General features: G+C 33.2%; 4 protein-coding genes across 8 annotated transcripts; 1 reads left to right on the top strand and 3 right to left on the bottom strand.

Annotated features, from left to right (window-relative positions):
* Positions 1-293: 293 nt before the first annotated feature.
* Positions 294-3,106, bottom strand: LOC7453910 (phosphatidylglycerophosphate phosphatase PTPMT2). Its single transcript, XM_002301190.4, has 6 exons — positions 2,671-3,106; positions 2,379-2,501; positions 1,980-2,073; positions 1,761-1,843; positions 1,565-1,654; positions 294-1,188 (listed from the first exon to the last, which is right to left on the bottom strand). Exons 1-6 carry the CDS (start codon positions 2,854-2,856, stop codon positions 805-807), a joined length of 960 nt encoding a protein of 319 aa, XP_002301226.2. The 5' UTR covers positions 2,857-3,106; the 3' UTR covers positions 294-804.
* Positions 3,107-4,628: 1,522 nt separating this feature from the next.
* Positions 4,629-7,103, bottom strand: LOC7483792 (uncharacterized). Its single transcript, XM_024595967.2, has 2 exons — positions 4,892-7,103; positions 4,629-4,843 (listed from the first exon to the last, which is right to left on the bottom strand). The coding sequence occupies exons 1-2, from the start codon at positions 6,973-6,975 to the stop codon at positions 4,840-4,842; spliced, it is 2,088 nt and encodes a 695-aa protein (XP_024451735.2). The 5' UTR covers positions 6,976-7,103; the 3' UTR covers positions 4,629-4,839.
* Positions 7,104-7,792: 689 nt separating this feature from the next.
* Positions 7,793-10,648, top strand: LOC7453909 (actin-related protein 2/3 complex subunit 5A). Of its 4 annotated transcripts, XR_008058431.1 has the most exons (6): positions 7,793-8,025; positions 8,095-8,167; positions 8,241-8,341; positions 10,206-10,387; positions 10,429-10,441; positions 10,520-10,648. XR_008058431.1 is itself a non-coding variant. In XM_052450223.1 (5 exons), exons 1-4 carry the CDS (start codon positions 7,922-7,924, stop codon positions 10,339-10,341), a joined length of 414 nt encoding a protein of 137 aa, XP_052306183.1. In that variant the 5' UTR covers positions 7,793-7,921; the 3' UTR covers positions 10,342-10,387; positions 10,429-10,648. The 4 variants fall into 4 exon arrangements, 2 of the variants coding, with proteins under 2 accessions (XP_052306183.1, XP_002302488.1); XR_002980180.1 differs by having other exon boundaries at positions 10,206-10,441; XM_052450223.1 differs by having other exon boundaries at positions 10,429-10,648.
* A 1,478-nt stretch (positions 10,649-12,126) lies between these two features.
* LOC7483791 (homeobox-leucine zipper protein HAT3) lies at positions 12,127-14,997 on the bottom strand. Of its 2 annotated transcripts, none has more exons than XM_024595059.2 (4): positions 14,201-14,997; positions 13,774-14,078; positions 13,584-13,687; positions 12,127-12,997 (listed from the first exon to the last, which is right to left on the bottom strand). In XM_024595059.2, exons 1-4 carry the CDS (start codon positions 14,358-14,360, stop codon positions 12,655-12,657), a joined length of 912 nt encoding a protein of 303 aa, XP_024450827.1. In that variant the 5' UTR covers positions 14,361-14,997; the 3' UTR covers positions 12,127-12,654. The 2 variants fall into 2 exon arrangements, with proteins under 2 accessions (XP_024450827.1, XP_024450828.1); XM_024595060.2 differs by having other exon boundaries at positions 13,584-13,663; positions 14,201-14,995.
* Between the last annotated feature and the right edge of the window lie 10,621 nt (positions 14,998-25,618).

Below are 25,618 nucleotides of genomic sequence, written 5' to 3'. Positions count from 1 at the left end.
ACTAGTTAAGTGACTTGTGTTTTATCATAAATAGGAGAAATAAAAAAACTTTTTTAAAATAAAAAAATGAATATATAAATGCTTATTCAACTCCTTTTTTTATATAACAAATGCAAAAACAAATCAATGAGGATAATATATTTTATTTTGAATTAGGTTTTTGTAATGTCTAATAATATATTTAAATTAAAAATGATTTCCATTTAAAAATATATTTTGGATGTTTTTGAAATGATCTGGAACATAGAAATCAATTAAAAATACATTGACATAATGCTTTTTGAGACAAAGCATTTTAAAAATCACCCCCAAAATTACATAGCAAATAGTGTCTTACAAATTTGCGCACGTACACGAAAGCTATGACACGGATCAAAAAGAGGGGAAGAGAATCCACTTCGTTCAAAAGTTCCAACGAAAAGCAAATCTGATCATGTACGTTTACAATCTGGAAAATCTTTCCTTTAAAAGGACAGAACTTGCGTCACAGACTTTAATAAGAGAAACAGTACCCGTGAGGCCGTGACCATCAGTACCAGCCATTTCTTTGCTACTCTGAAAAGATTGAAAACAACCCACCTCCCTCGCAGTAGCACACATATCAGGCAGAAGAACATAGGGATGCTATACTTCTTCATGTCCTCCACTCTGCACATGACCTCAAACTAGGAAAAATCACAACACTTGGGGCAACAGAGAAGGATACTATCACTCGTGTTGTGTTTTATGGGAAAAAAAAGGGAACTCCAAAATTACACTCCCGCTGAAACTCTTAAATTAACACTCCCGGTAGATTTCGACATCTCAATAAGCCTGGATGTCTGCAGCGATGCTACTCAACTGATTACCCCCGATGGAGCTTCCTGGCTTCTTCATTGAAGATTTCTGGTCAGGGTGGCACCCAAGCCACAAGCATGAAAGTCTGGAAATAGCTGCCCGGCTAGCAAACTGAACCTTACAAGCCAGGCCATGCTCTGCCAACATATCATTACCCACTAAACCCGAGTCACAGCTAGCATCATATCCATCAAGTTCAGATTCTGTTACCAACACAGCAGATCCATCATCAAAGGATGCCGTGTCCTGTTTCTCGTCCCCTCTGGTCGGAAGATCTAAAGCTTTTTGAGTTACCGTACAGCCAGGGACACTAGTTTTTTTCACCTTGAGAAGATAGTAGTCTTGAACAGCCTGTATACAGGGATTAACGTGGAATGATTTTAGGAGAAACCCAAGCGTTATTGAATGACAGATTGGCAATAAAAGGAACCATCAAACCAATAAAACGACAACTGTACTTCAAAGCAATGAAAATAAAATGGCAGATTGACAGATCACAGTTAGTTCCATGAACAAAAGGTAAAAGGTCAAAATCTAAGTTGGTAAAGCGTGAGTCCGCTCTCAATCCAAGTCATTTGATCTAGAGTGAAGCTTGAAATTTCTAGCTCTTCTTTGTCCAGATTCCTTGGCAGAGAATAAATGTAACACGTGTGTGTGTGGTGCAATCCATAGAAGGGTTACATTGAATTAAAATGAAGGATGTACATGAAAGCTATATCAACCTTACCTGCCACTGCGAAGAGACCAAAAGTACCCTGGGCCTGATAGATCTTACATGCTCGTATGCAGCCTTGGGCAACATATGCCTGTGTTCCACCTGTCAAGAAACAGAAAATCTCATACAGGTTAAAAGAATGCTCAACAAAATGTAGAGAGTCGGTAAGTTGAATTTCTCAACAGGTTAGATTTGAATTTATACATACTAGGTAACAGAGAACAATGGTTGTACTGCGCCCCCTACCAGCCTTGCAGTGAACATATGTTGTCTTCCCAAGAGAGGCATTTTCTTCATAAAGTACAACAAAAAAAAGAGTTAATATAAAAAAAATACAATTATAAATGACTCCCTCAGGAGGGGGAAGCAAAAATCTATTAAAAATACAACTGCAATACCAGGGAATGAACGTTTACAACATACTTACCGTGTATGAAGTCTACAGCTTGGCATATATCAGTAAATGAAGGGGCAAACAGATAGTCTCTCGTCGGAATGACCAAATGATCTATATCATGAGCCTACAAAAAAAAATCAACAATGAACATAAATGTGTATCAGCACTCAGGCATAATCACGTGGAAAAAACAGGCAGATTCTTTCCCCCTTTTCACATTCAAACAACAACAATCAGTGACTTACGTGGGCTTTTAAAGGCAGTATTGGCCATTTAAGCAAATAATTTCTCCTAGATTATCTAACCAATTTGTCAAAAGGAGATAATCGCAAAGCCTTAATGGGGGCATGGATTTTAAATTAAGATAATCACCTGTACATTAACAAGACTATCATATCTGGAAAAACACGACATGGAAACCAAACTCACATGATATAGTGATGTGGGAACCAAAGTCTCGTATGATTCATTCAGTGTAACCACACCAGACACCCCGAGTTTCTTCAATCGTCGAACATCCGTCGGAAACGGAACAGCTCCCAACAATATAAACTGAAAAACAATTTAGACAGTCAGTAAGTAAGTAGCAAGTCTATATTCATCAACAACCACTTAAAAAAATTTATAAAAAAAATAATAATATTAATTCATACTTTCAACAAACATTACTAATGAACTTCCATAAAAAAAATCAGTAGCTAAGAAGATAATTAGTAAACACCTGATCGACTCTGTCCCACCAATGAAACTCGGATTCAATTTTATTTCTCAAAACATTGTACAACAGAGTAGGGTAAAACAGAGCACGAGCTCCAGCTCCTACCAAAACTTTCTTTGCATCCAAAACGACAACGTTTCTACATGAATTCTCATCCTGATCTCCTTCCTTTATTTCCTCAATATACATCTTCTTCACATAACCCTCAAAGAAAAGGAAAAGAAACAAGTAGAAATAACCTCCTATTGATTACAACTACAACAAGAAGAAGAATCTGGGAATTGAATGGATCCTTTCATGGTTGATTGGAGGTTTAAGGAGGAGAGGCATGGAACAAATTAGGCAGAGGAGTTTTTTTTTTTTTTGTGGGTTTTTTTTTTTTCTCAACAAACACTGGAAAGCGAATTAACAGTGCCCTTGCCTGCCTGGTGTTTCCGAAAGTTTGAAAATGTGGTCGTGTTTTTTTTTGCCTTTTTCGTATTAAAATAATAATTTTTTATTTTAATATTAGTATATTAAAATAATTAAAAAATATTAATTTATTTTTTTTAAAAAAAAATAAAATTTTAAAAACAGGATAGACCACAGTACGGAGCTACATCTCTCGTTTTTCTGCAAGGATTTGGAACTTGCCTGTTTCAAAGTGGAAACGGTAATGTAATGACGACAGCGTTTCCTGTCTTGAGCAGTCATTAAAACGGCGTGGTCTTTTTTTTTTTTTTTCTCTCTCTCTCTTCTTTCATGTCAGCAGTATTAAAATAATATTTTTTTTATTTTTAAAATTTATTTTTTATATTAATATATCACAATAATTAAAACACACTAAAAAATTTAATTTTAAACAATATTTTTTTCAAATTTTAAGCAAATTACATTTTAACCACGATGCCACACACCATCCATATCACAATCCGACTCGTGGACGTAGTTGGGGGACAAGGAATCCTCTGCACGAATATGCTTCTCACGGGGCCATAATATTCACCGCGCTCCAACTACCAAGATTTTGAAGCCTCGAGTATTGGAACAAATTTACTTGTTTTTTTTTTTTTTTTTTTCAAATTTTGGTTCGGTGATAAAGAATATCCTCGCATCATTTTACTTATTTTAGTTGAGACGTTAAATGGGCTTTACTCAATGTGCAATGGCGGCAACAAAAGTGATGAGTAATTGTGTTTGCTGACCATGTCCTGAACAAGGTTCAAATCTTCAGCACTGACATGGTTAATTTATTAATTAACAGCAGGAATTGTTTTAAGACATACCACTCCGACACCAAACATTGCTCAAGCAAGCCTTTAACTGAAAAACATTGCAGCAGATTTTTATTCATGAGCATCTTGAGGAAGGACATTACGGAAGTTTAATATCACACAGATGCAGAAAACTATATATTAGCATCCAACGCGCCTTTTAACAGCAGCCTCCATAGCTTTACTCAGTTTAGGATGAATCCAGCAAATTATTAACAATCACATTTCTTCCTTGAGTGAATTTAAAAATTGCAAAAGCTTTTCCTTGAGATTCTCCCACGATAAGCCTCAAGTCGTGAGGTGACACAGTCCCCAGTCAGGCAAGACATGGCAATAAGGTTCTGGTTTTTTTAACTTCACAGAACACCTTTAAGGGGTCTCATTCATCCATTCCATGATTGAACAACACTAGATGATTATAAACCTTTTTGAGTCATCCTTTCCACAAGATAACTGCGACATGTACATGCAGCAACTGCAACAGATACAATACCATCTGTTGAGGATCGCACTGAAAGATCATTCTCCCTATTTTTCAAAGCGCAAAACCAAATAGAAAGGCAGATTGATGATGGTGTGCTTTCACTAATTTTATTAAGGCAATAATATTAGTTTATGATGTCAAAGTAATGCAGTATAGTTAGAAGGTTTAACAATTCTATGAAAGATAAAAAATCTTTAATTATGAATAGTTAGATGGTTTAACAATTCTATGAAAGATCTTAAATCTTTAATTATGCGACGAAGTTGGTGGATACTCATACTTCACAATTCCACGAGAACTGGATGTAGTATCTACAATAGTAGATTTAGATACAATCTAAAATAGATAATTGAAGAGTGAACAAGTAAAAAAATGAATAATAATCAACTTCGTCTCCATATTGCTAGCTATCTAGGAGCAGTATAGGCTTATCTTTCACCTAACATAAGTACCATTCAAGCGCTTTCCCTTTGATCTTATCTTTCACCTAACATAAGTACCATTCAAGCGCTTTCCCTTTGATCTCTGAATAGATGCAACTTTCTGAAGCCTAATCTGCTCCCTGAACTTGGCTATGAACTCACCAGCTTTCTTATCAACCTCGCTAGAGTAATCTCCTGCATCAATGTTAGTGGCAGGCGCAGAATGTTCATCTGAACTCACTCGAGAATTATCAGTCCCACTTTCTGAGTCTTTTGTGGACTCCACGGTAAGACTTTCTGAAAATATTTCCTTTTCCTTCTTCATATACTTTGAAAGGGTTGGCTTTGGCATATGATGATGAGTATCCGAGTTCTTTTTATCAGAGCCAAGTAAGATACTATCAGGTCCTCTTTTCATTTCATTCTTTCCCACGTTTACTGTTTGAGCTTCATCGCAAATTTTTCCAACCTTCTCATCAATGTGTTTTCTACCTGCCTCCTTAGCTTTTATTGTCTCTGCAGCATATCCACTAGCTTTAATAGTCCTAATAAATTGTCCCTTTAGTGATGAAGTTTTAACAGGTACTGCAGGTTTCTGATCTGATCTCAAAGAACCCTGCCCGGTCTCCCCACTACCCACTGTATGCTCATTCCTTTTCCCTCTCAAATCTTTCAACTCATCCTTTAAGCTTCTCCGTGAATCCTTTGGGAACAAAGACCCACCACTGTATCTCCTCAAATGAAATGCATTCAGTGGAGCATCCGCCTTCCTGGTTGCTAGTGATTGAGAAGAAGGAGGATAAGATGCACGATAACTCTTGTTTTTCCCTAATTCTTCGGTTTCAGAATTTGGCAATTCAGAAGAAATAGAATGTGAGGGTGAGAGAGTGGTTGGTGAATACGAGGCTGAGCTCCCTTGGGATGCAAAAGATGTCGTGGACCTGAAAGATTGTGACTCGATTTGAGTTTCATCAACTGAGAGAGGTCTAAAATGTGAAGGACCAAGATGTTGTGGACCTGGACCCCTTTGAACTGACAAAGATGTTGTGGACCTGAAAGACTTTGTTTTGAGAGACTCTAACTGTGATTTGAGAGACTCGAACTGTGTTTCATCGACTGAGAGAGGCCTAAGATGCGAAGAATCTCCAGCAAAAGAACCTACTTTCTCTCTAATTTCCTTCCTCTCAGATCTCGGATGCCATGGGATTTCGGAAGGTAAGGCTACAGTTTCATTAAAACTCTCCTCCAAGTTCGTAGGAGGCATATCACCAAAATCATTCTCGTTTGCACTCCTTCCAGAACCATCAGTGGAGCCTGAGGCCGAGAAGCTTGTACCGGACTCGTTTTCATTACTAAATAGAGAGCTATCCAGAACCCTAATCCTCGAATTTAAACTCCTAATTGGCAACCCTAGTGGCCTGTAACCATTTACTTGTCCTAGATTACCATATTCATCAAGTGAATAGTTCGGTTGAGACCCTACAACCATCGATTCACTCTGAAAATACTGAGAATTCCGAGCTTGAATCACATCGCTATCACCATTCTCAAATGAATTTTCAAAGTCATTTTCAGCATTTAAAGATCCACCCTTGTTTTGTTCATTACCGTTAGTATCATCAACCATAGACTCATCATCCCTACAGTACTGCGATTCAGTTTTGTTCAGTTCATGGCCATTAGTGCCATTAACCATAGACTCACCACTATAATACTGTGAATTCCAATTTTGGTACACATGTTTGTCATGAAACCCAGACAAATTTTCAGACCCATCATAAGAAATTGGAGAAACGTGAAAAATCCTAGACACATAAGATGATTGTGAATCATCAGAATACTGGGGAGGTGGTTCGGAGTCAAAATCTTCAACATTTCTACACCTAAACAAGACATAACAAACAGCAAGGCCTATGAAAAGAAGGTGTGCAAGGCCCCAAAATTTGGTGAGAATAGTAGACAGGCTGATAAAGTCAGGAGCTTGTGAAGGAAATAGTGGAATAAGAAAAAGAAAGAGCACAAAAAAGAGAGACTTACAGAGTATGTGACTAGTGAAAGATGATGACTTATTGGTTCTGGTGATGGGTTTTGAGTTGTCAAGCCCCTTGAGTGGCGAAGGGGGCTTGGAATGTGAGACAGGATCTGCCATTGATGGAGAAACAAGGGGTTTTTTCAGGTTCTGCTGTTTGGTGGGTGTGAGAATGGGGAAATGAGATGGTGGGGGAAGGAAGACTTTGAACTTCGAAGGGAAGGAAGGAAAAAACAGGAGCCAGGAAAAGCAGAAATATATTTTTTATTTTAAAAAAATTGTTTTTAATATTAATATATCAAATAAAAATATTAAAAAAGTAAAGGCGTCTAAGTACAACATGTCAAACACGGAAACTCGGACGTCATTGATATTATCTTATTTTTATCTCATTTGATAATTCTATATTTTAAATTCTAATTGTTTTTTCGCTCAACGTCTTTTTTGTTTATTGTTTTTTCTTCGAACATTATTCTCAAAACTCTTATTATGATCACACTAAATCTTTTATCATCTTTACTTGATTTTATATTATTTAATTTTCTATTAAGATTCTATTTTCTAATACTTGTTTGAATTCATTTTTTTAAAAAGATTATATTTTCCAGCATAAATAGATATAATTTAATCATTGTATATGGGATATTTTCATTTTTTGAAACAAGTTTAAGCCCAAATAATTATAGTTTATTTGGAAATTATACAACGAGAGATAACTAATCCATTATATATTCTAAATTCCAACATGCCTCCTAATAAACCAAAAAAAAAAACTATTTTTCTAAAAGTTGTTTTTAAAATTAAATAAATAAAAACAAAGAAAATAATTTTTTTGTTCATTTATAAAAAAGGGTGACGAAACCTAGGCCCATGAAAAGAAAAGGCGAAACTTAGCCTGCATTGATTTGAACGAGGCCCTGGCCTTAGCCCAATAAAGAACGATCCTTGTTCACAAAGCATCACGAAGCTGTATCGAAAACAGGAGAAACACGGCGCCCAAGGCTCAACCGCTACCCGCCGTAGCTAAACGCTTAACTTCCCCATCGTTTCACTGCAAGGAGAGCGAATGGCAGGAAGAGGGGAAACAGTGAAAGCAGAGAATGCAGAGGCAGAGGCTATAATCACAAGAATCGAACACAAATCTCGCAAGATCGAAAGCCTACTCAAACAGTCAGTAATTATCAATCATTTTGCAACTCAATTTTGGTGTTTCTGTTTGTGATTCTTTGTTTCTTTTAGGGGTAGACCTGTCGAGGCTCTCAAAACGGTACTAGAAGGCTCGCCTCCCAAGACTCGAGACGAGCGATGCAAGGTTTTGTTTTTCTTTTTTTTTTGGAAAAATTAAGGGAAGTTTTGATTTTTATATATATTTTTTATATGCGTAGTCAGCGAATTGGATCGTGGTGCATAGAGCGCTAATGGCAATAAAAGATGTGGATGCATTGTTCTCTGCTTTGGATCCCGAGTACTATGATATTCTGATGAAGTCAGTCCTTCTCTTTCTCTTCCTTATTTTCATTTCTAGTTTTATTTTATTTAACTTTCCCATCACCTGAATTTACATTTACAGTTAGAGAGTTGTAGTTTAGTTCGGTTCGATTCGATCTCTTGTTTTTTAAGTTATGCGTGCGTGATATTACTGTCGTATGAGGACTCACTCATTGTTAATGACATTTTTCTTTTCAATTTTGTTTCAGTGACGAATCAGAGAACCTTGTCCTTTAACGTAGTTTTTTTTTAAGAAAAACAAACAGATAGTTGCAGCCTCTTAAGAATTCGAGATGGTGTCGACCCTTTTTCGTGATTTAGTGAAGCCACCTTATGTCTAGGGTCTATGATTGTGAATGATATGTCAAGCAACGGTAGTTTTTTGAATTTTGTGGCTTTTCTCATCCATAGAAGAATTCTTCAAATGAAAGTCTTTGGCAAAATTATAAATTGGGTCTTCTAAAATATTTAAAAAATATATATATATTTTTTTTTATGTATGTTTGACAAGTAAGACTTGAGCAATCTTCATTTCATATTTGAGATCTTTTGTTAAGTGAAGACAATCTTCATTTTATAAAGTATAATTGATAAATATATACTATTTATTATTGAGGCTTGTTGTTAAGTGGAAGCTTTGAGTCATTGCTCAAATGGTCCTTAGCTTTAGCTGGCTTCATTTCAAGGTTAAACTTTATTGTTCCTTCAGCCTGTTTAGATATTTTACCACTTCCTCTCCAAATATTTTGAATTTTCATCATTTCACAACTTTTAACTTATTTGTGGTGTAATCTTTTATTCATGAACTGATGTTCGATCAATTTCAAACTTCTAGCTTGGCATTCACGGCTCTAAACTTGAAATCACTTGGAATTTGTAGCAGCTACCCATTTTTCTGCTACAAGAACGAAGCCAGCAGAGAGTTAAGATATTTCTGTTGGTGTGATCATTCATGAAAACTAATTATTATTGCCAATGGGTTTTTATCTTAACGAAGCCCTTGGCTAGTCTTTATTGGTTGTAGAGAATATTTTTCGCCTGCATGTTGCTGGTCGTTAGTAAACAGATCCTCAACATAAAGCTTCTCTGTTTGCTAGCTTTAAGCTTGTTGTTTTGAAATATAAAATATGGTCGAGAACTCTCTTCAATTTCATCAAACCTTAATTACCTTGAGGATCAGATCGATGCCATTTACAAAATGGTATCCTGATTCTCCTTCCAAAGCCTCCTTGTAAGACCCCTCCCTGTTGTATCTTCTTGGTATATTACTCAATTGTTTTGTCAGGAGAAATAGAATGGAACTGATTTTGCCTACAACAGTTAAAGTGCTATTTATATATTTTTTTTCATGAAGACATCATAAATGAAAATTTTTACTTATCTCGTTCTGTTAATGTGATCATCCATTTCTCTTGTCCAAGGACACTTTTATACATATCCACAATTGGCTTTCTGTGTGACACACTGCACCATATTTGTGTTGCCCCTGGTGTTTACTCTGGAAGGATTTGTTTCATCCTGGCACATTTTGGATCCCTACTTGTATGTGAAAAAAAAAGCTGAGCATGAACTTCAAAGGTAAAAATGAAGCTGACGTGCTTCAATCTTGTTCTTGGCTGAGCTTTAATACTAATAATCACATGCTCAGTAATGTGGACATAGTTGGCTGTGGGATTATCAAATCCTTACCGGTTTGCGTTGAACACTAAGAGCAACACCCCTCAACCCAAATGCCCGAAAAGGAATGGGTGAATCGAATCTCCATCTAGCATTTCATGTGGTCTATTCATTTGTCATTCTCGTTGTTTTTGTGAAACGTTCTGCAATGGAACATTAATTCAGTGATATCATATATTCCACAGGTACTTGTATAGGGGATTGTCTACTGGAGATCGGCCCACATGCGACCAATGCCTGCGGATACATGAAAAATTGACGGAGAAAGCTGGCATGGGTTGCATATTGCGTTCCCTTGCAGATACTGTGAATACCGTTTGACTGGATCGTGTACACCAAAAGTTCAAATTTATACTGTTTGACTGGATCGTGTACACCAAAAGTTCAAATTTATACTGTTTGACTGGAACGATGATAATGTGTATGTTCCAAAAGCTTTGCCTTGCCTTAAAGCTTGTGATTTGGTACCTGGTTTCTTATTTCATTTTTATTCGAGCAGGTCATTGTATTGATAAGTCTCAAATTAGCTGCCAGCTACCTACCTATCAGACAAGATTCTTGTACCTTCGTCTCCGAATCAATGTAACTTCATCTCTGAATCAATGTAAGAGTAACTGAAATTGGATCACATGTCATGGTAATGTAATTGATGCGGGATAAAAAAACTTAAAGAAAAGAAAAGAACCCAGAAGAGGAAGCCAAAAAAAAATAAAAGAAAAGGTTGAAAAAGTCTGAAATTTTGTAATTTTTATTCAATTCATTGTCTAATATTTAAAAAATAGGATATAAATATTAAAACCTCAACTACATTGTGTTTATAGCCTATTAAATAAAAAATTCAACAAATAACAATATTAAATTTAATAAATAAAATCCAATAATACGGTTAGGCTACCTTCATAATCATATGAATATGTAAATCATGTACGGGGTCTGATGTTCCTTTGAACATGGATTTCTGTTTTTTGTGTACTGCGCGAACTCCCATTATTTCTCAAGGCCTAGATTTGATGGTTTTTCACGTTGAAGATTACTTTGGAAAAGCATTCGCAACCACTGTTATGAAATTCTTTATTAGAGATCGGGCCACAGAGAAAGCTGGCTATGCTATTAGAGATCGGGCCACAGACAAAGCTGGTTCGCAACCACTGTTATGAAATTCTTTATTAGAGATCGGGCCACAGACAAAGCTGGCTATGGTTCAATATTACGTTCTGAAGAAGACACTGTTACCGTTTGACTGCATCAGAAGCAGATCAATGCGAAAACTTCTACGGTAGTAGTATATATATAATTTCTAGGGATGATAATGTGTAGAAACTATCAGGTTTTGTTCCAAAAACCTTTGTCTTGTGGATTTGCTTGTCTTTCCTGCATTTTAGACGTATCAATAAATGCTTAGTGTCCAGGGACCAAGACACAATCACCCATCAAATTCAGATTTCTTTCTTTTTATATATATTTTTGTGATGAGAGAACGTTAAGTTCTTGGAAGGAAGCCTTTTCAATTAATGCGTTATGTTTTGCTCAAGGCCTGAACAGCTGAAAGGGCGGCTAAACTCTTAATTTCTCTTCCTACGAGGGTCTCAACCCATAAGGGTGGTTCATGAGATCATGTTTGACCGATATGATAAGAACTTGTGAGATCATGTTTCAAACTCCACCCCCAACAATGTGCAAAAAACCCCTTCGTCCATCTTTATGAATTATCAGCTAGTCTCATGGGTCCTGTTTTCACTGACAATCACATCGAGTTGGCTACACGTCTGTCTGGATTATCTAATCGATCCTCACCTGAAGGATGTGAACTTGAGTTCCTCATAAAAAAAAAAAAACAAAAACAAAAACTTTTGGTACCAGATATGTAAAATTCAACAATGATTTCATAGGCAGAAAAGAAACGTACCATTTTATGAAGATTCAGCTGCCATACGCTATAGTATTGTGGATAAGGAATGTGCTGACACACTTGACACTTAAAAAGATGAATTGCAGGTCGAATAAAGAAGGATGGACATGGAAGCTTGGGAGCAGCGGAGCCAGACATGTTTAATATCTATTAATTAGTTGTAATACTACAGTGGATAAAAGAGATCATGAGCCATGTGACATGAAATTCTTCTACTATGAGCCATCCATATATTCTTCTGTGTATTAAGGCATGGAGACATGCGTAGGAATCACAAGAAGAACCTGATATCCTTCACAACGCTAGTGGACAACCATTCATATACAAAAGCCACCAATAATCTAAGGATGAAGAGAAGCATTTCTAGTTAATATATAGGATGACCAATCATTCCTTCACTAGAATCACTAAAATACTATCCTCTTTACATAGTAGAGCCACTTTGTCCACCTCCAATCCTACAATAATAAGCATGAAGATAAGGAATTCGGATTCCTATGTCGTCCCTTCCAACATCCTACCACTTGCAAACACTAAATTGTGCAACTAGTCCCTCTTAGCTAACTGGACTTCGCCAAAATCGCATCCTAACCATCACCACTGATTGTGTCTTCTTTCGCACTCCTCTCTGTTTCACATTCTCTGACGTTTCTCTGGATATTTTATCCTAATTACTTCCATCCATTTTATCTTCTTACAATAATAGCCCTACTTCAAACAAACTATCATGAACTAGAAGCGGGAGCATCAAAAGTTCGATGGTGGATAGGCATTGCTGCCCAAGGGTTAATGGGCACCGGTCGTTGTGGTTGGGGGGTCGAGGCAATTGGAGCAAGAGCAGAGGACACGACAGCAGCAGAAGATGATGATGCCGATGAGACAACACGCTTGCATGAAGGACACATGGTGAGGGTGGTGGGAGGGTTCATGTGCATGTAGAGCTGTGGGGAGAGTTTCAGTGCTCTGAGCTCTTGCACCTCCTTCAGTAACCTCCTGTTCTCCTCTGTTAGATTTTCACAGCACGTCTTTAGGTACTCGCAATCTACTTCAGTTTGCTTCAACTTAGTCCTGAATCAATTCGACAAGGAAATGTTCAGTTTTCACTCCATTTTCCTCAGCATAAAAACAGTTCAAAATCCATTTAAATTAATCACGCTAATTCTGAAAACACTAAAATGTAAAAGCAAACATCCATTTACCAGGCAACCAAACACCCTACTTGTACATATTGAAGACTGACTCAACATTAAGTATGGATACTAAACTTTAGTAGTCCTGATGAATTCACCATTTCTTTTGCCTGCTCAAAGTGTAGACGACACCTGAATATGGTAATGCATTATTACAAAGAAGAACAGTTGTTGAAAACCCTGGATGCAATTATAATTAATTAATTAATAGTCCATCCTAAGTGGCATTAAATTCTAGATCATTCAAAATTGGAGGAAACAGTTTTTTCTATAATATTGTAACAATTATTTTTTTAAAAGTATTTCATTTAAAAATATATTAAAATAATTTAAAAAAAAAAATTCATTCACCACATCAGCAGATTTTCTCCAAAATAAGAAGAAAATTATATCCTTATCAACTCATTTGATATTCGCTCCTGAAATGCCAAATATAGCCCTGACAAAGTGGGGAAATATCTCACCTTGCTCTTCTGTTCTGAAACCACACCTCCACTTGCCTTGGCCTGAGATTCAACTGTTTTGCCAAAGCCAGCTTTTCCTTCTGCAACCACAAAACCACCACGTACTTCACCAAATGACACCAAAGCCAGAATTAAAAACCATCCTGGCATAAAAATAAAAAAAAAGATTAACCCAAAGGCTACTGCTCACGGGATTGAGAGTATTATGTTCCTTGAAATTCTCTTCAAGCACTGACGACTGTTCCTTTGACAGTCTCAGCTTCTTCCTAGAAGCATCACCACCATCTTCATCATCACTTCCGCGAGAGCAAGAGGCTCTCTCTGCTTCTGTTTCTTCACCAATCTGTTCTCTTTCGCTTCTTTTACCACTGATCAAGCTGGATAGTGTACTGTTCGGTGAAGAAACCCCAGTTTCGTCATCACAATCTGCCACAGCAGCCGGTACCCTGTTCATGTCAATCCCTCGTTGAAACAACCTCGTATCACATGTTCTATCTGCAATAACAAAAACAATAATGGGAATCCTGTAATTAACCGAAAACACAGATCTGAATCAAAGACAGTACTGAAAGCTTGTTTTTTTAGAGCCCAAAAACAAGAAGAAACAAATCAGGTACCTGGTGATTGAAAGAGGTCAGTCCAGGAAGTTTTCTTATGTTTGTTTTGTGAAGCCAAAGGCATGAGATTTAGCTTCAAAGAAGGCTGCTGATGATGATTCCGTTGTGTAGCATATCCCAAGCTCAAACTCAAGCCCAAGCCATCATTTTTATCACCCATCTTCTCTCTCTCTCCCTCTCAAACAACAAAACCAAAGTTTCAATCTTTCCGATCAAAATAAACACTCCCTTTTGCCTTTCAACTGGGATAACTGTGTTTTTATTCAGGATTGTGAGAAAGCAGAATGGGAAAAGAAGGGTAGAAAATGGTTGGGTTTTTGGAGCCAGAGGTGTCACAGCTTCTTGCTTTTTTCAGGACAGCAGAAGGATGGGACTAGTTATAATAAACAAATTAAACTAAAAGTCTAAAACACCTGGGTCGGTTTAACTCTTTCCATGAACAATAACCATATTTTTTATTATTATTTTAAAAAATATTTTTAAATAATTTTTATATTTTTGTATAATTTTGATATGATAGTTTCAAAAATAAAAAAAAAAGATGAAAAGTGGTCTGATACATCTTTACAAGCATTTCACTCGCCACCCTAAATAATTCATTTGAAAAGAAAAATAAAAAAAAAGGCAGCAGAGAATTATATTCAAATAGTGAAGTGAAATTTAGATGTACAAAGAGAGGAAACAAAACCTGGTATGGCTTGCCTTGAACCTGCTGAGTTCCTTCTGCAATCTTTGCAACTGGTATGGCTTCAGCTGAAGGATTTGTCCTAGGCTAAAAAGGTAATGGGGCACGGAGAGATTAGGTTTTCTATCTTCGGTGTGGCTGCTAAGAACAATAAATGGCTTTTAATTCAGCATCTTAAAACAGTGATGTTTTTTTTTAGAAAAAAAAAGAGTTGGATTATACATGAATTGACCCGGATTTATTAAGTTTTGCTGGGCCAAATTCCTAATTAGTTTTTATTTTAATTTGACTTAATCCAGGATTACTTAGATCGGATTCAGATCTTTGTAAATTGAGAATGCTCACTTTAATAGAATTTAACAATAGACGTGCTCATCGAGATAACTAAATGGGTGAAGCAAGGACACGTGTTTAATAGAATTTAACACAACTTTTAATTATTATTATTAATATATATCTTTGTAAATTGAGAATGCTCACTTATTATCTATCTATATTTTACTTGTGATGAAAATTACTGTAATGAACCTTCTCTTTTTACTATTAATTCCAAGAATAATACACGCATTGTCCATAATTTTTTACCACTTAATTTCTTGTTGATTTTTTATTTTTAATTTGGTCACTGTTCCACTTTCTTCACACACAAGTACCTTTCTTTGTTAGTTTGAGTTCAACTGTTTAGGAAACAAGAACATTGACACGCACGAAAGTCGGCTTCCTTTATGTTTTTTTTTTATTATTATCCTGATTGGTTTACACGTACTTCAGCTAATTTCATAAACTCTGAAATTAATCAATAATGACTATGTAAGTCTTCAGTGGTCCTTAGATTTGTGAGACTCAAATTAGTAATTTCTAAAAAGTAAACTCAAGACTTGATCAGTTAAATTACACCTTTCATGATTTTTCCTTTGTGTTTTTAGATTTATAAGAGTTAGTAGTAAACTAATAATTCTTTCTTGTATGTTTTTTTTCAGACAGAACTTCGTATATTTAATGGAATTTTGTAATTATTAATAAAATTCGATAGGATTATACTAATAAACTAGTGGTGGAGCATCTGGATTATTCTCATGGGAGTTTTCATGATGTCATTGAAGATGTTTGATCTATCCACAGTTTTAGTCCATGGCAAGTAAATATGCAAACTTTTCTAACGCAACCAAGGGTGGCAAAGGCAATATTGTTGGAAAAGGATAAGATGCTCGCAACTTTGATGGAGGATCAAAAGGCGGAAATAAAAGAAAAGGCTATGAAAACTATACAACTTTGTTTGTTTGATGAAATTTCACGTGAGGTTCTTGTCGAGAAAACTATCATTGATTTATGGCCGAAGTTGGAGTCTTTGTATATGATGAAACTCCTCACTAAAGTTGTGTTTAAAGCATTGTTTCTTCATATATATATATATATATATATATTAAACATGGCAGAAGTGCACCAATCAAGACTCATCTTTATAAGAATATTACTTTAATTAAGATTCTAAATACCTAACATATGAATTTTTATAGTTTTCAAGTTATAATTATCAACAATATTTAGAATCTATATATTTGTATCAGACGTGTGTCATGTTCGCTGGCAACAAAGAGTGTAAATTACCGACTGCAAGGCATGTATGCACACCTGGATCAATATTTAATATGTGTCTTCATGTACTTATTCACTTGTATATATATTCTCGCGGTGTTGATCTTCTTCTGTGATGGTATATCAGTGATGATCTTAAGAATCTTATTACACAGCTAGTTTTTAGTTGTTACATATCCATTTCAATATAATCGAGTTGTGTTCTTAGAGCCCGTTTGGAAACGCGAGTCATCCCACGTTTTCAAAAAATTCAAAAAAAAAATTAATTTGTTAAAAATTAATTTTTTTATATGTTTTGGATCGTTTTGATACGCTGATCTCAAAAATAATTTTTAAAAAATAAAAAAAATATTATTTTAATGCATTTCAGCATGAAAAACATTTTAAAAAGCAACCACAGACACACTCCTAAACAGGTAATTGTTAATCTCTTCTATTGTCCCCTCCAAACAATATGATGTTTTCCAACGCCCAATACAATAGAAACCTGCGCATCTTGCATTTTGATCATAAGTACTTCTTTCTGTTTCATTATTTAGAGGGTGACTTACAAACTCATTGTAAATTTTTGCTACGTACGAAATACTATCATATCTAATTCGGTCACAATTATAATTGAGTTTACTTGTTTGGTAAGATTAATTGGATACGATAAATTTATTTTATGAAGTTTTTTAGCACTCCAAACGCAAACTTTTGTTTTGTTTTATTTTGTTTTTCTCTAGTGAGTATAAAGCATAGTTTCTTCGACCACATGTTCTATGGTAATATGGTAAAATAAAATAACATAACGTAAAGTAAAGTAAAGTAAAAGCTGGGTTTTAAATTGTATATAAGCTCTGGCTTGAGCCGAGTGGAAGAGAAAGAGAGCGTGGAACCAAATGGAGGGACAAGTGGAGTGGAGTCACGTGGGGACCCTGCATGATTCACGTGCAAAAGCATGTGATGTGTGTCCAAGTGCAACACGTGGTCCGATGTTGAAACTCGTGCGTGTCATTCTGTCTCCTCACGTTCAGACACGAACTTTCCCTACAATCATTGGATGCTCTCTGTCCTCTCCTAATTCATGCTCTAAACTTCCTTTGGTCCACAAACGCTCCCATTAAGGCGCTTACAGAGCACGCTCCTCGTACCTATCACTTTTAGATAGAAAAATCCCTGGTTAAATCTTTGTGCACCATATTTCATGGTCTTGAAATCCGGTCTCGTAATTAATTTAGCTCAAAACTTAAGTTATAAATTTTTTTGGGGGTCATTAGATTTTGACCAGTTACTCGAATTAATCCTATTTTTTTTATAAATTAAAATAATATTGTTTGGATAAAAAAAAAATCAACGGGTTACAACTGGGTTTTTTACTGGGTTTTGCTGGGTCAACCGTCAGGTCAGCTGGGTCACCCCCGGTTGTGACTTTTCCTATTTTTTTTTAAACCCGACCTGGTTTCAGCCCCGGGTCATCTGGGTCCCAAGTCGACCCGCCAAGCTGGGTTTCAAAACTATGCTATATAACTCACTCAAACAAACTAGTACTATGACCCGTCTAGAAATTTTTACCATGTTCGAGATAATAATAATAATTTTATCTAAACTTAATAGATATCAATTTAAATTTATCTTGAATGAATAAAAATATTTTTATTTATTTAAATTTGAAAAATGCTCAAAGTTAAAAAATAAAGTTTGGATACAATATAAATATTATCCTGCCAGACCCAATCCAAATTATATAATAACTTCAAAGTTTGAAAATTTTACTTATACCAAAGTATATATAAATAGAAAATTCAGGGTATTCTCTTCAATACACTCTCTTCGTCTCTAGCTCTCTAGCTGCTGCTGCTGCTGCTGCTGCTTCTTCTTTCTTAGCCTTCTTTTCATTTTTTGTAAACCAGCCACGCCTATTAATGAATCAAATGCTCCTTGTCCAAGTTGTTCTTGTGCCAATAAACAATATCATTTAGGTTTAATTTTTTGTGATAAAAAAGATTTATCAAATCAGGATTATTTAGCATCCGAGACTCGACCAGGTTCAACTTAATTTTCAACGAACATTCTATTAATATTTCATGCTTGTTAATTAATTAGCAGAAAATAGTTTATGAACAAAATTCTCTTATTAAATCTTTATATATATATATAAACTGATAAGCAGCAAAATATCGATATTCCATGAATGATAAATGATTAATATCTTATAAAAAAATAATTAACATGTATATGTTTGTATAAAAATTTTATATAAAAAGTTTGTTATATCATTGTCGTGTCTGGGCGCTTATTTTGACGTCAAAAGTCATTGCATTTTAATTACTCTATTGTTTAATTAATTTTAGCACCGAAAGTATGGAAAACTTTGGTTTTTTATTTTTATTTTTATTTTTATTTTTTTCCAATAAACTCTTCCATGTATCATATTTGATGTACATCTAAGTCTAGTTAGGTTGTTTTTTAAAGTGTTTTTCACTCAGAAATATATTAAAATAATATATTTTTATTTTTTAAAAATTATTTTTGATATCAGCGAATCAAAATAATCTAAAAACACCCAAAAAATATTAATTTGAAGCAAAAAAAAATAAAATAAAATTCAAATATTTTTAAAAATGCTTTTAAAATATAAAAATAAACAAGTAAATACGTATAAATATTCACAATTTGGACGAATTTAAAGATTCACATTAGTAAATATTCACAACTTCCCATGTTCCCCTCTCACATCAATTGAGTTTGAAGTGGGAAAATAGTTTTTCTCTAATAGATTGGAATAAATTTAAATATTCATGACGTAATAATTTTGCTATTAATTTTTATTAGCTATTAATGTTTTTTTATATAAAAAAAAAACTCGAACTTAATATTCACAATAACACGATATTAGTCTGATTATTGTAATAAAAAAAAATGTTTACTTTAGCACGAACATTAATAATTTAGTAGCCATAGCTCCATTGTTTCTATTTTAGAATTTATAAGGTGATCATGGATGCAAGTAGAACCCAAAGATGAGCGGGGACGAGGATGCAAGTGAAATCGCGTGAGTAGATGAGGATAGACGAGGACGAGACTGTTTGTCTACGCGGCTGCGGCTGCGTTTTATTTAAAACGCAGTCCGCAGCCGTTTGGTAATAACAAAACTTACTTTACTGTGCACGGGGTCCACATGTTTTTTGCGTTTAAAACGCTGGAAAGAAAAAGCAACGAAAACCTGCTTTGCATGCACTGTAAAAACCTGCGGACAGTGCAATTCACTTGCACTGTTCACGATTTTTTATTTTTTTTTAGTGTGTTAATTGTATTAATTTTTTTAAAAAAAAAACTAGTTTAGAGAATTAAATTCATTCGCGATGTGAACAATATTTTTTTCTCGAAAAACTAGTATAGAGTGAATTAAATTTACGCGCACAGTAATATCAATTTTATATCTGATAATATTTTATCTAATTTTATTACACGCTCAAAAAGTTATGAAAACTGTAGTTCTTATCAGATGAATTTTGGACGTAATGGAATTATAAATAGTTTAATTGAATAATAAAAAATATTTTATATAAAGTATTATTTTTTTCATGATGTAATAAGAGTAATTAATTTTACAATATTTAAATTTAAAACCATCAATATTAATATATTTTTAAAAAAATTATTTTATAACCTCAATTTCAAAAACATTCTTAACCAAACACATTAAACTACTTTTTCTTAAACCTCAATTTCAAACATAGTTTTAACCAAACATCTATTTTTTCAAACCAACCTCAACTAAAAATACTTTTTATAAAATAACTTTTTTTAAACTATAACCACAACAGCTATCGCAATACCAAACAGACTCCTCGAGTGTTCAAGCATATGCTTCATGCTTACGTCTTACTTCTTATAGACACGTGGACACACGCCCACATCTGAATACAGCCACGTGTGTCGTCGTGTTCCTTGCTGACCAGACACCCAATCTAATCCAATCATTTACACTTTTAATGAGTCAATATCACCAAACAACCCTCATGCCCAATAATTTCAAAATACACAGATTAAAAAATAAAATTATCATTGGGACTTGATGGGCCAATCATGGCAATTTCTTGTTGTCGGGGCGCAGCTGCGCTTGCAGCTATTTTTATGGTGTTCGCATGATTACAATAAATTCCATGCTAGCACGTGATGGTGTTATAGAATCTAAGATACTTACAAACGAAGTGGTTGGATAATAGATTTAATCAAATATTTGTGTTATGTGATACAAGGAGCATAGTATCTGTAAATCAGTTTTATTTTTGATGAATTTTAAGATTTTCGTACTAGAAAAAAAATATAATAAATAGACAAAAAAATATTAAATCACAAAAACAAAGTTATTTATTCTTATTTTAATATGTAATAAATTAACATGCAATATAGAATGCGAGTTTTATAATGTAACACTAAACACAATTTATTATGAATTGCTATAGTAAAATTACTATTTTTTTCCTTGAGTTAAGAAAATAAAAGGCTTTGTTAGGAGGGTAATTTGGTTTTCTGCAAAGGTTTATTGGTTATTAAAATATTATTCGGGTGTATGTTAGTCTTTTATAAAAAATTTGTAAAGTAAAAATACATTTTTATTCCATGTCAATAAAATTTAGAATTATTAACCAAGAATTTTTTTATATTTTCTCAAGTTTTAAAATAGTAAAACCCTTGAGATAAAAAAAAAATGTAGAGCCATTGGCCAAGGTTTTTTTTTTTCCCCCTTCTTGTTATACAATAGAAATACATATTTGATCTTAGAAAATACAAAAAACAAGATATGTGTTTGGAGTTGCTTTTTTCCTTCCACATAAGGTTTTTTTTATTTATTTGAAGGGTTATCAAGAATGTTTTGGTATTTTTATACATATTTTTTTAATTTTTGTATTCAGGGAAACTATTGGCACGTCCTCATTACACGCCACCAAGTGGGTGGGCGTCCATACTTTTTAGGCGGCACGTGCGATGCTATCCAATGACCTAACCTAGCCTTACACCATCTCTTTGAAAGTGTCACCGTGTTTTTTTTTTCCTAGTGTGGCGTGTGATGATGTATGATGGTTGGATTGTTGCTAGTGGTCTATTCTTTTTTTTTTTCTACCATAAAAAATGCACAATTATCCTCTTTGTTCTTGGTATTCAATTTCAATCTTTATTTTTTTTATTTATTATTTTCGTTCTTATTCCTTTTATAAAATTTTTGTTTATTTCTAATTTAGTTCTTCGCGTATAATTTCTCATATGTTATTTTTCTCATTTCGATCATTATTCTTTTAATTTTTAATTTTATTTCCTTGGCCCTTTTGTTACATTTTTGTTAGCTTTCAGTTTAAGTTATTTTGTTTTTTTTTCAATCTGACACTAATTCTTTTGATTTTTTTCTTTTTTAAAAGTTATTTTTCAATTTAGTTTAACCCTCCAATTGAAGTTTTCTGTTTTCCCTCTAATTTATTTTTTATTTTGATTTTCACCCTTATTATTTTAATTATATATTTTTAGATCCTTTTATGTAATTTATTTTTTTCCGGTTTCATCATTCAATATTTGATTTGTTAAGGATTAGTCTTCATATTTTTTTTTTCATTTGTAGTATTTATAGTCTAATAACCAAGGTCACAGGTTTGAAAAATTAATATCGTCTGACATCTTTTTTTTTGTTTATTTTCTTTTACTGTCTTATCATTTTATATTAGTTTTTTTTATTGAAAAATAATTGGTTTTGTAGTTATTTTTAAAAAAATTATAATTTTATTTCGATCTCTTTATACCATGACTTTAATTTATAGGATGGATGTTAAGATATTTAGGCAAGTAATTTGTTGCTGAAACCTGCCCATCTGCTTGGAATTGAGCGAGGTCCCCTGATGACCTTACAGAACATAGAGATTCTACATGAGCCTGGAAAAACTTCATTCTCCAGTTCATTTTGGTACCCTTTTCTCGGCCTTATTTAGAGCCCATCCGCAATTTGAGTCCGCGTGTCTATAGTGAGGCCTTGTTTGGCTTATTTATAGCTAATTATTACGTGTTTATTTTGTTCCTTTGCAATTAATGCTCGGTTCCAATTTAGAGTAATTTCCCGTTGCCAACTCACCTGTATAAATCTGAAATCACATTATTGATGTTTTAAAATTATTTTTGAAAACAAATATTTATTTTTATTTTAAATTATTGTTTAATTAGTGTTTTAAAATTATTTTGATGCGATGATATAAAAAATATTATTTCAATATAATTATAAATAAATAAAAAACTTTTATAAACAATAATTCCCATAATTTTAAAAAGAGAAAAGTTAAATCAACAAAGAGTGGCAATGGTCATCTGCCGCATTTGCATTTTGAAACTTTTAGGTTGTGCTAGGCTCGGTGTACATTCTATGTGATGAGGCTATTATTTTAATAAAAAATAATTTTTAGGTGCTGCAAAAAAAAAAAAAAAATTTAAAAAAAATATATGATTTAAGTTATAGATTTTATTGGATCAAATAAGTTGATTTTATTTTAATTAGATAAAATAAAATAACAATAGATATATTAAGTTTAAAAAAAAGGTGATCATTGTAATATGGGGAAAAGATATTTTTTAAAAAATAAACAAATGATGCAACTCAACTCACAACTCATTAAATACAAAAAAAGTAAAAAATAATATAAAACTCTATTTTGGTCGATCTAAGTGAGGATGATAAACCTGTAACCTTGGTAATCAGGGCTAAGTCAGCTTGAGAAATCTCGCTGAACCTGTGATCTAAATTATAATATTAGAATAACTCGATAGAAAAAAACAAAGAGAATTATAAAGCCTATTTTTTTTAAAAAAATATATATATTAACTCGTGTTAACTTTTTAAATGCATGACCCGGGTCATTAGACTCGAAGCACCTTATCTAGAAACACCATAAGGACCAATTCCCAAAAAATATTTCAATTATACAAGAGAATTATAAAAATAGCAATTAAAATAATGGTGATCAAAATTAAAATGCAAAAGCAAAATTATATTGGATTGAAGGATGAAATTAAAAATAAAAATCAATTTAGCGAAAGGACAAAAAAAATCAAAAGAATAAGGATCAAAATTAACATAAAAAATAAAAATAAATTTTTGATTAATTGGTGAAATTGAAAAGAAAAATCACTTTAACAAAATAAAAGAAATAAAAAGAATGAGGATCAAATTGGTAAAAAATAATATACCATGAATTTGGATTGAATGATGAAATTAAAAGTAAATTAAACTTTTACATAAGAGCCAAAAAAAAAATATAAATCAAAATAATGAGGACCAAATTGAAAAATATAATACCATAAATTTGAATCGAATGATGAAATTAAAAACTGATAAAACTTTTATAAAAGGGCCAATGAAAAAAAATAAATAAGAACCAACTTGGAACAAATAATATATGTCAAATTGGAATTGATAGATGAAATTGAAAATAAATAAAACTTCTATAAAAGGGTCAAGAACAAAAAAAAAAAATAAGGATTGAAGTTGAAATAACAATAACAGAGAGAGTTAAACTGTAATTCTTCGGAGAAGAGAGAGAAAAGAATGGCCCCCGAACGATAAACCAAATCATCAACGATGACACGCGTCTTTCCACCATGAATAGGACACGACAATGATTCCAACGACATAACAAATAAGTATTCTTGGACTACAGGAGACGCCGCACACATCTAACCTTTTTGTTTTTTTTTTATATAATCAAATATCAAATTGCCTCTAAGTTGACTTAATAATAATATAAAATCTATTGTGAAAAATACTAAAAAGTCCCCTAACTCCATAGTTTTTGCCTTTAAGGGAACTCTAGTTGTGTCACTATGCATTTTTATTTTTTGCTTTTTTTTATTGGTGTAGATACCAAACTACCTCTCGACTGACATTACAATAACAAAGTAACAAAAGAATCATTGTGCAAATATGACAATACTCCTTGATGCCAAGTTTTTTTTTACTTCAAAGAATACTTTAATCATTTTATTGTGTAATTAGGATGAGAATAGACTTATTTATCTTCATTTAATTTAGTAATGATAAATGAATCACGTGAGAAAACTCTAATGCTTTTAATAAGTAGTGTTAAGTTAAGTCTTTTTAGGTGAAAAGGTAAAATCACCACTATATTATTCCACCTAATAATATTTTTAAGTCGACTTCTTGAGTGTTTGCCAGAGCTTCATAGCTTCTTTTAATAGTTAGAAAAAAAATAACTTCTCTAGATTGGGTTAGATGCACATGTTAATTTTGGATTCTAATAGAAGATGAAGTTATGAAGAATTATTTTTAATGCATTAATTTAAATATAGGTAACTATCAAAACTCTAATTGAACTGAGAAATAATTTAATTAATTTTGATAGCTTTTAATTTTAGTTCGAAGAAACAGTTTAGAAATATTCTAAAAATGAAAGGAAAAATAAATAAATTAGCAAATGTTGCCTTGTTCTTTTCCAAAACTTAGAATAATGAAAGAACGTTTGGTAACGCGGTTTGCACCGTATTTTTTTTTAAAAAAATTTTATTAAATTTTTATTTTTTGTGTGTTTTAAATTGTTTTGATATATTGATCTTAAAAATAATTCTTTTTTTTTAAAAAATATTATTTTGATGTATTTTAGCATAAAAAATATTTTAAAAAATAACTATAACCACACTTTTAAACATGTTTGAGGAGGCTGCTGTTGACAGATGGGTATCGGGAGTTAAATTGGATGGCTGAGGTGTGGCCAACGAGTGAAACAAAAACCACATAAATGTATAGCGACTCTCACACTTGGACACCATCGGCATGGTGTGTACGTGTCCCGATTTAAGAGCTTCCTTTTATATAGATATATATAAGGAGGCATGAATTTTCAACAACCCGCAAAACCATTTTGACAGAACTGCGATATAAAATGGGACCGCAAGAATCAGGAAAGAAAGTTGCAACTTACAAGACAATTTATGAAAAGCGATGGTACTTGAATCATAAATTATTAATTATTTAATAATATGATATCAAAATAAAAATTTACTTGAAAATATATTAAAATAATTTTTTATTTTTTTTAAAAAAATCAACACATCAAAATAATTAAAAAATAATAATTTACAACTAAAAAAACTTTTAAAAT

This window comes from Populus trichocarpa, chromosome 2 (genome assembly GCF_000002775.5).
Source record: "Populus trichocarpa isolate Nisqually-1 chromosome 2, P.trichocarpa_v4.1, whole genome shotgun sequence".
NCBI lineage: Eukaryota > Viridiplantae > Streptophyta > Magnoliopsida > Malpighiales > Salicaceae > Populus > Populus trichocarpa.
Note: the sequence above shows the minus strand (reverse complement) of the source record. Positions and strands in the feature narration are given on the sequence as shown.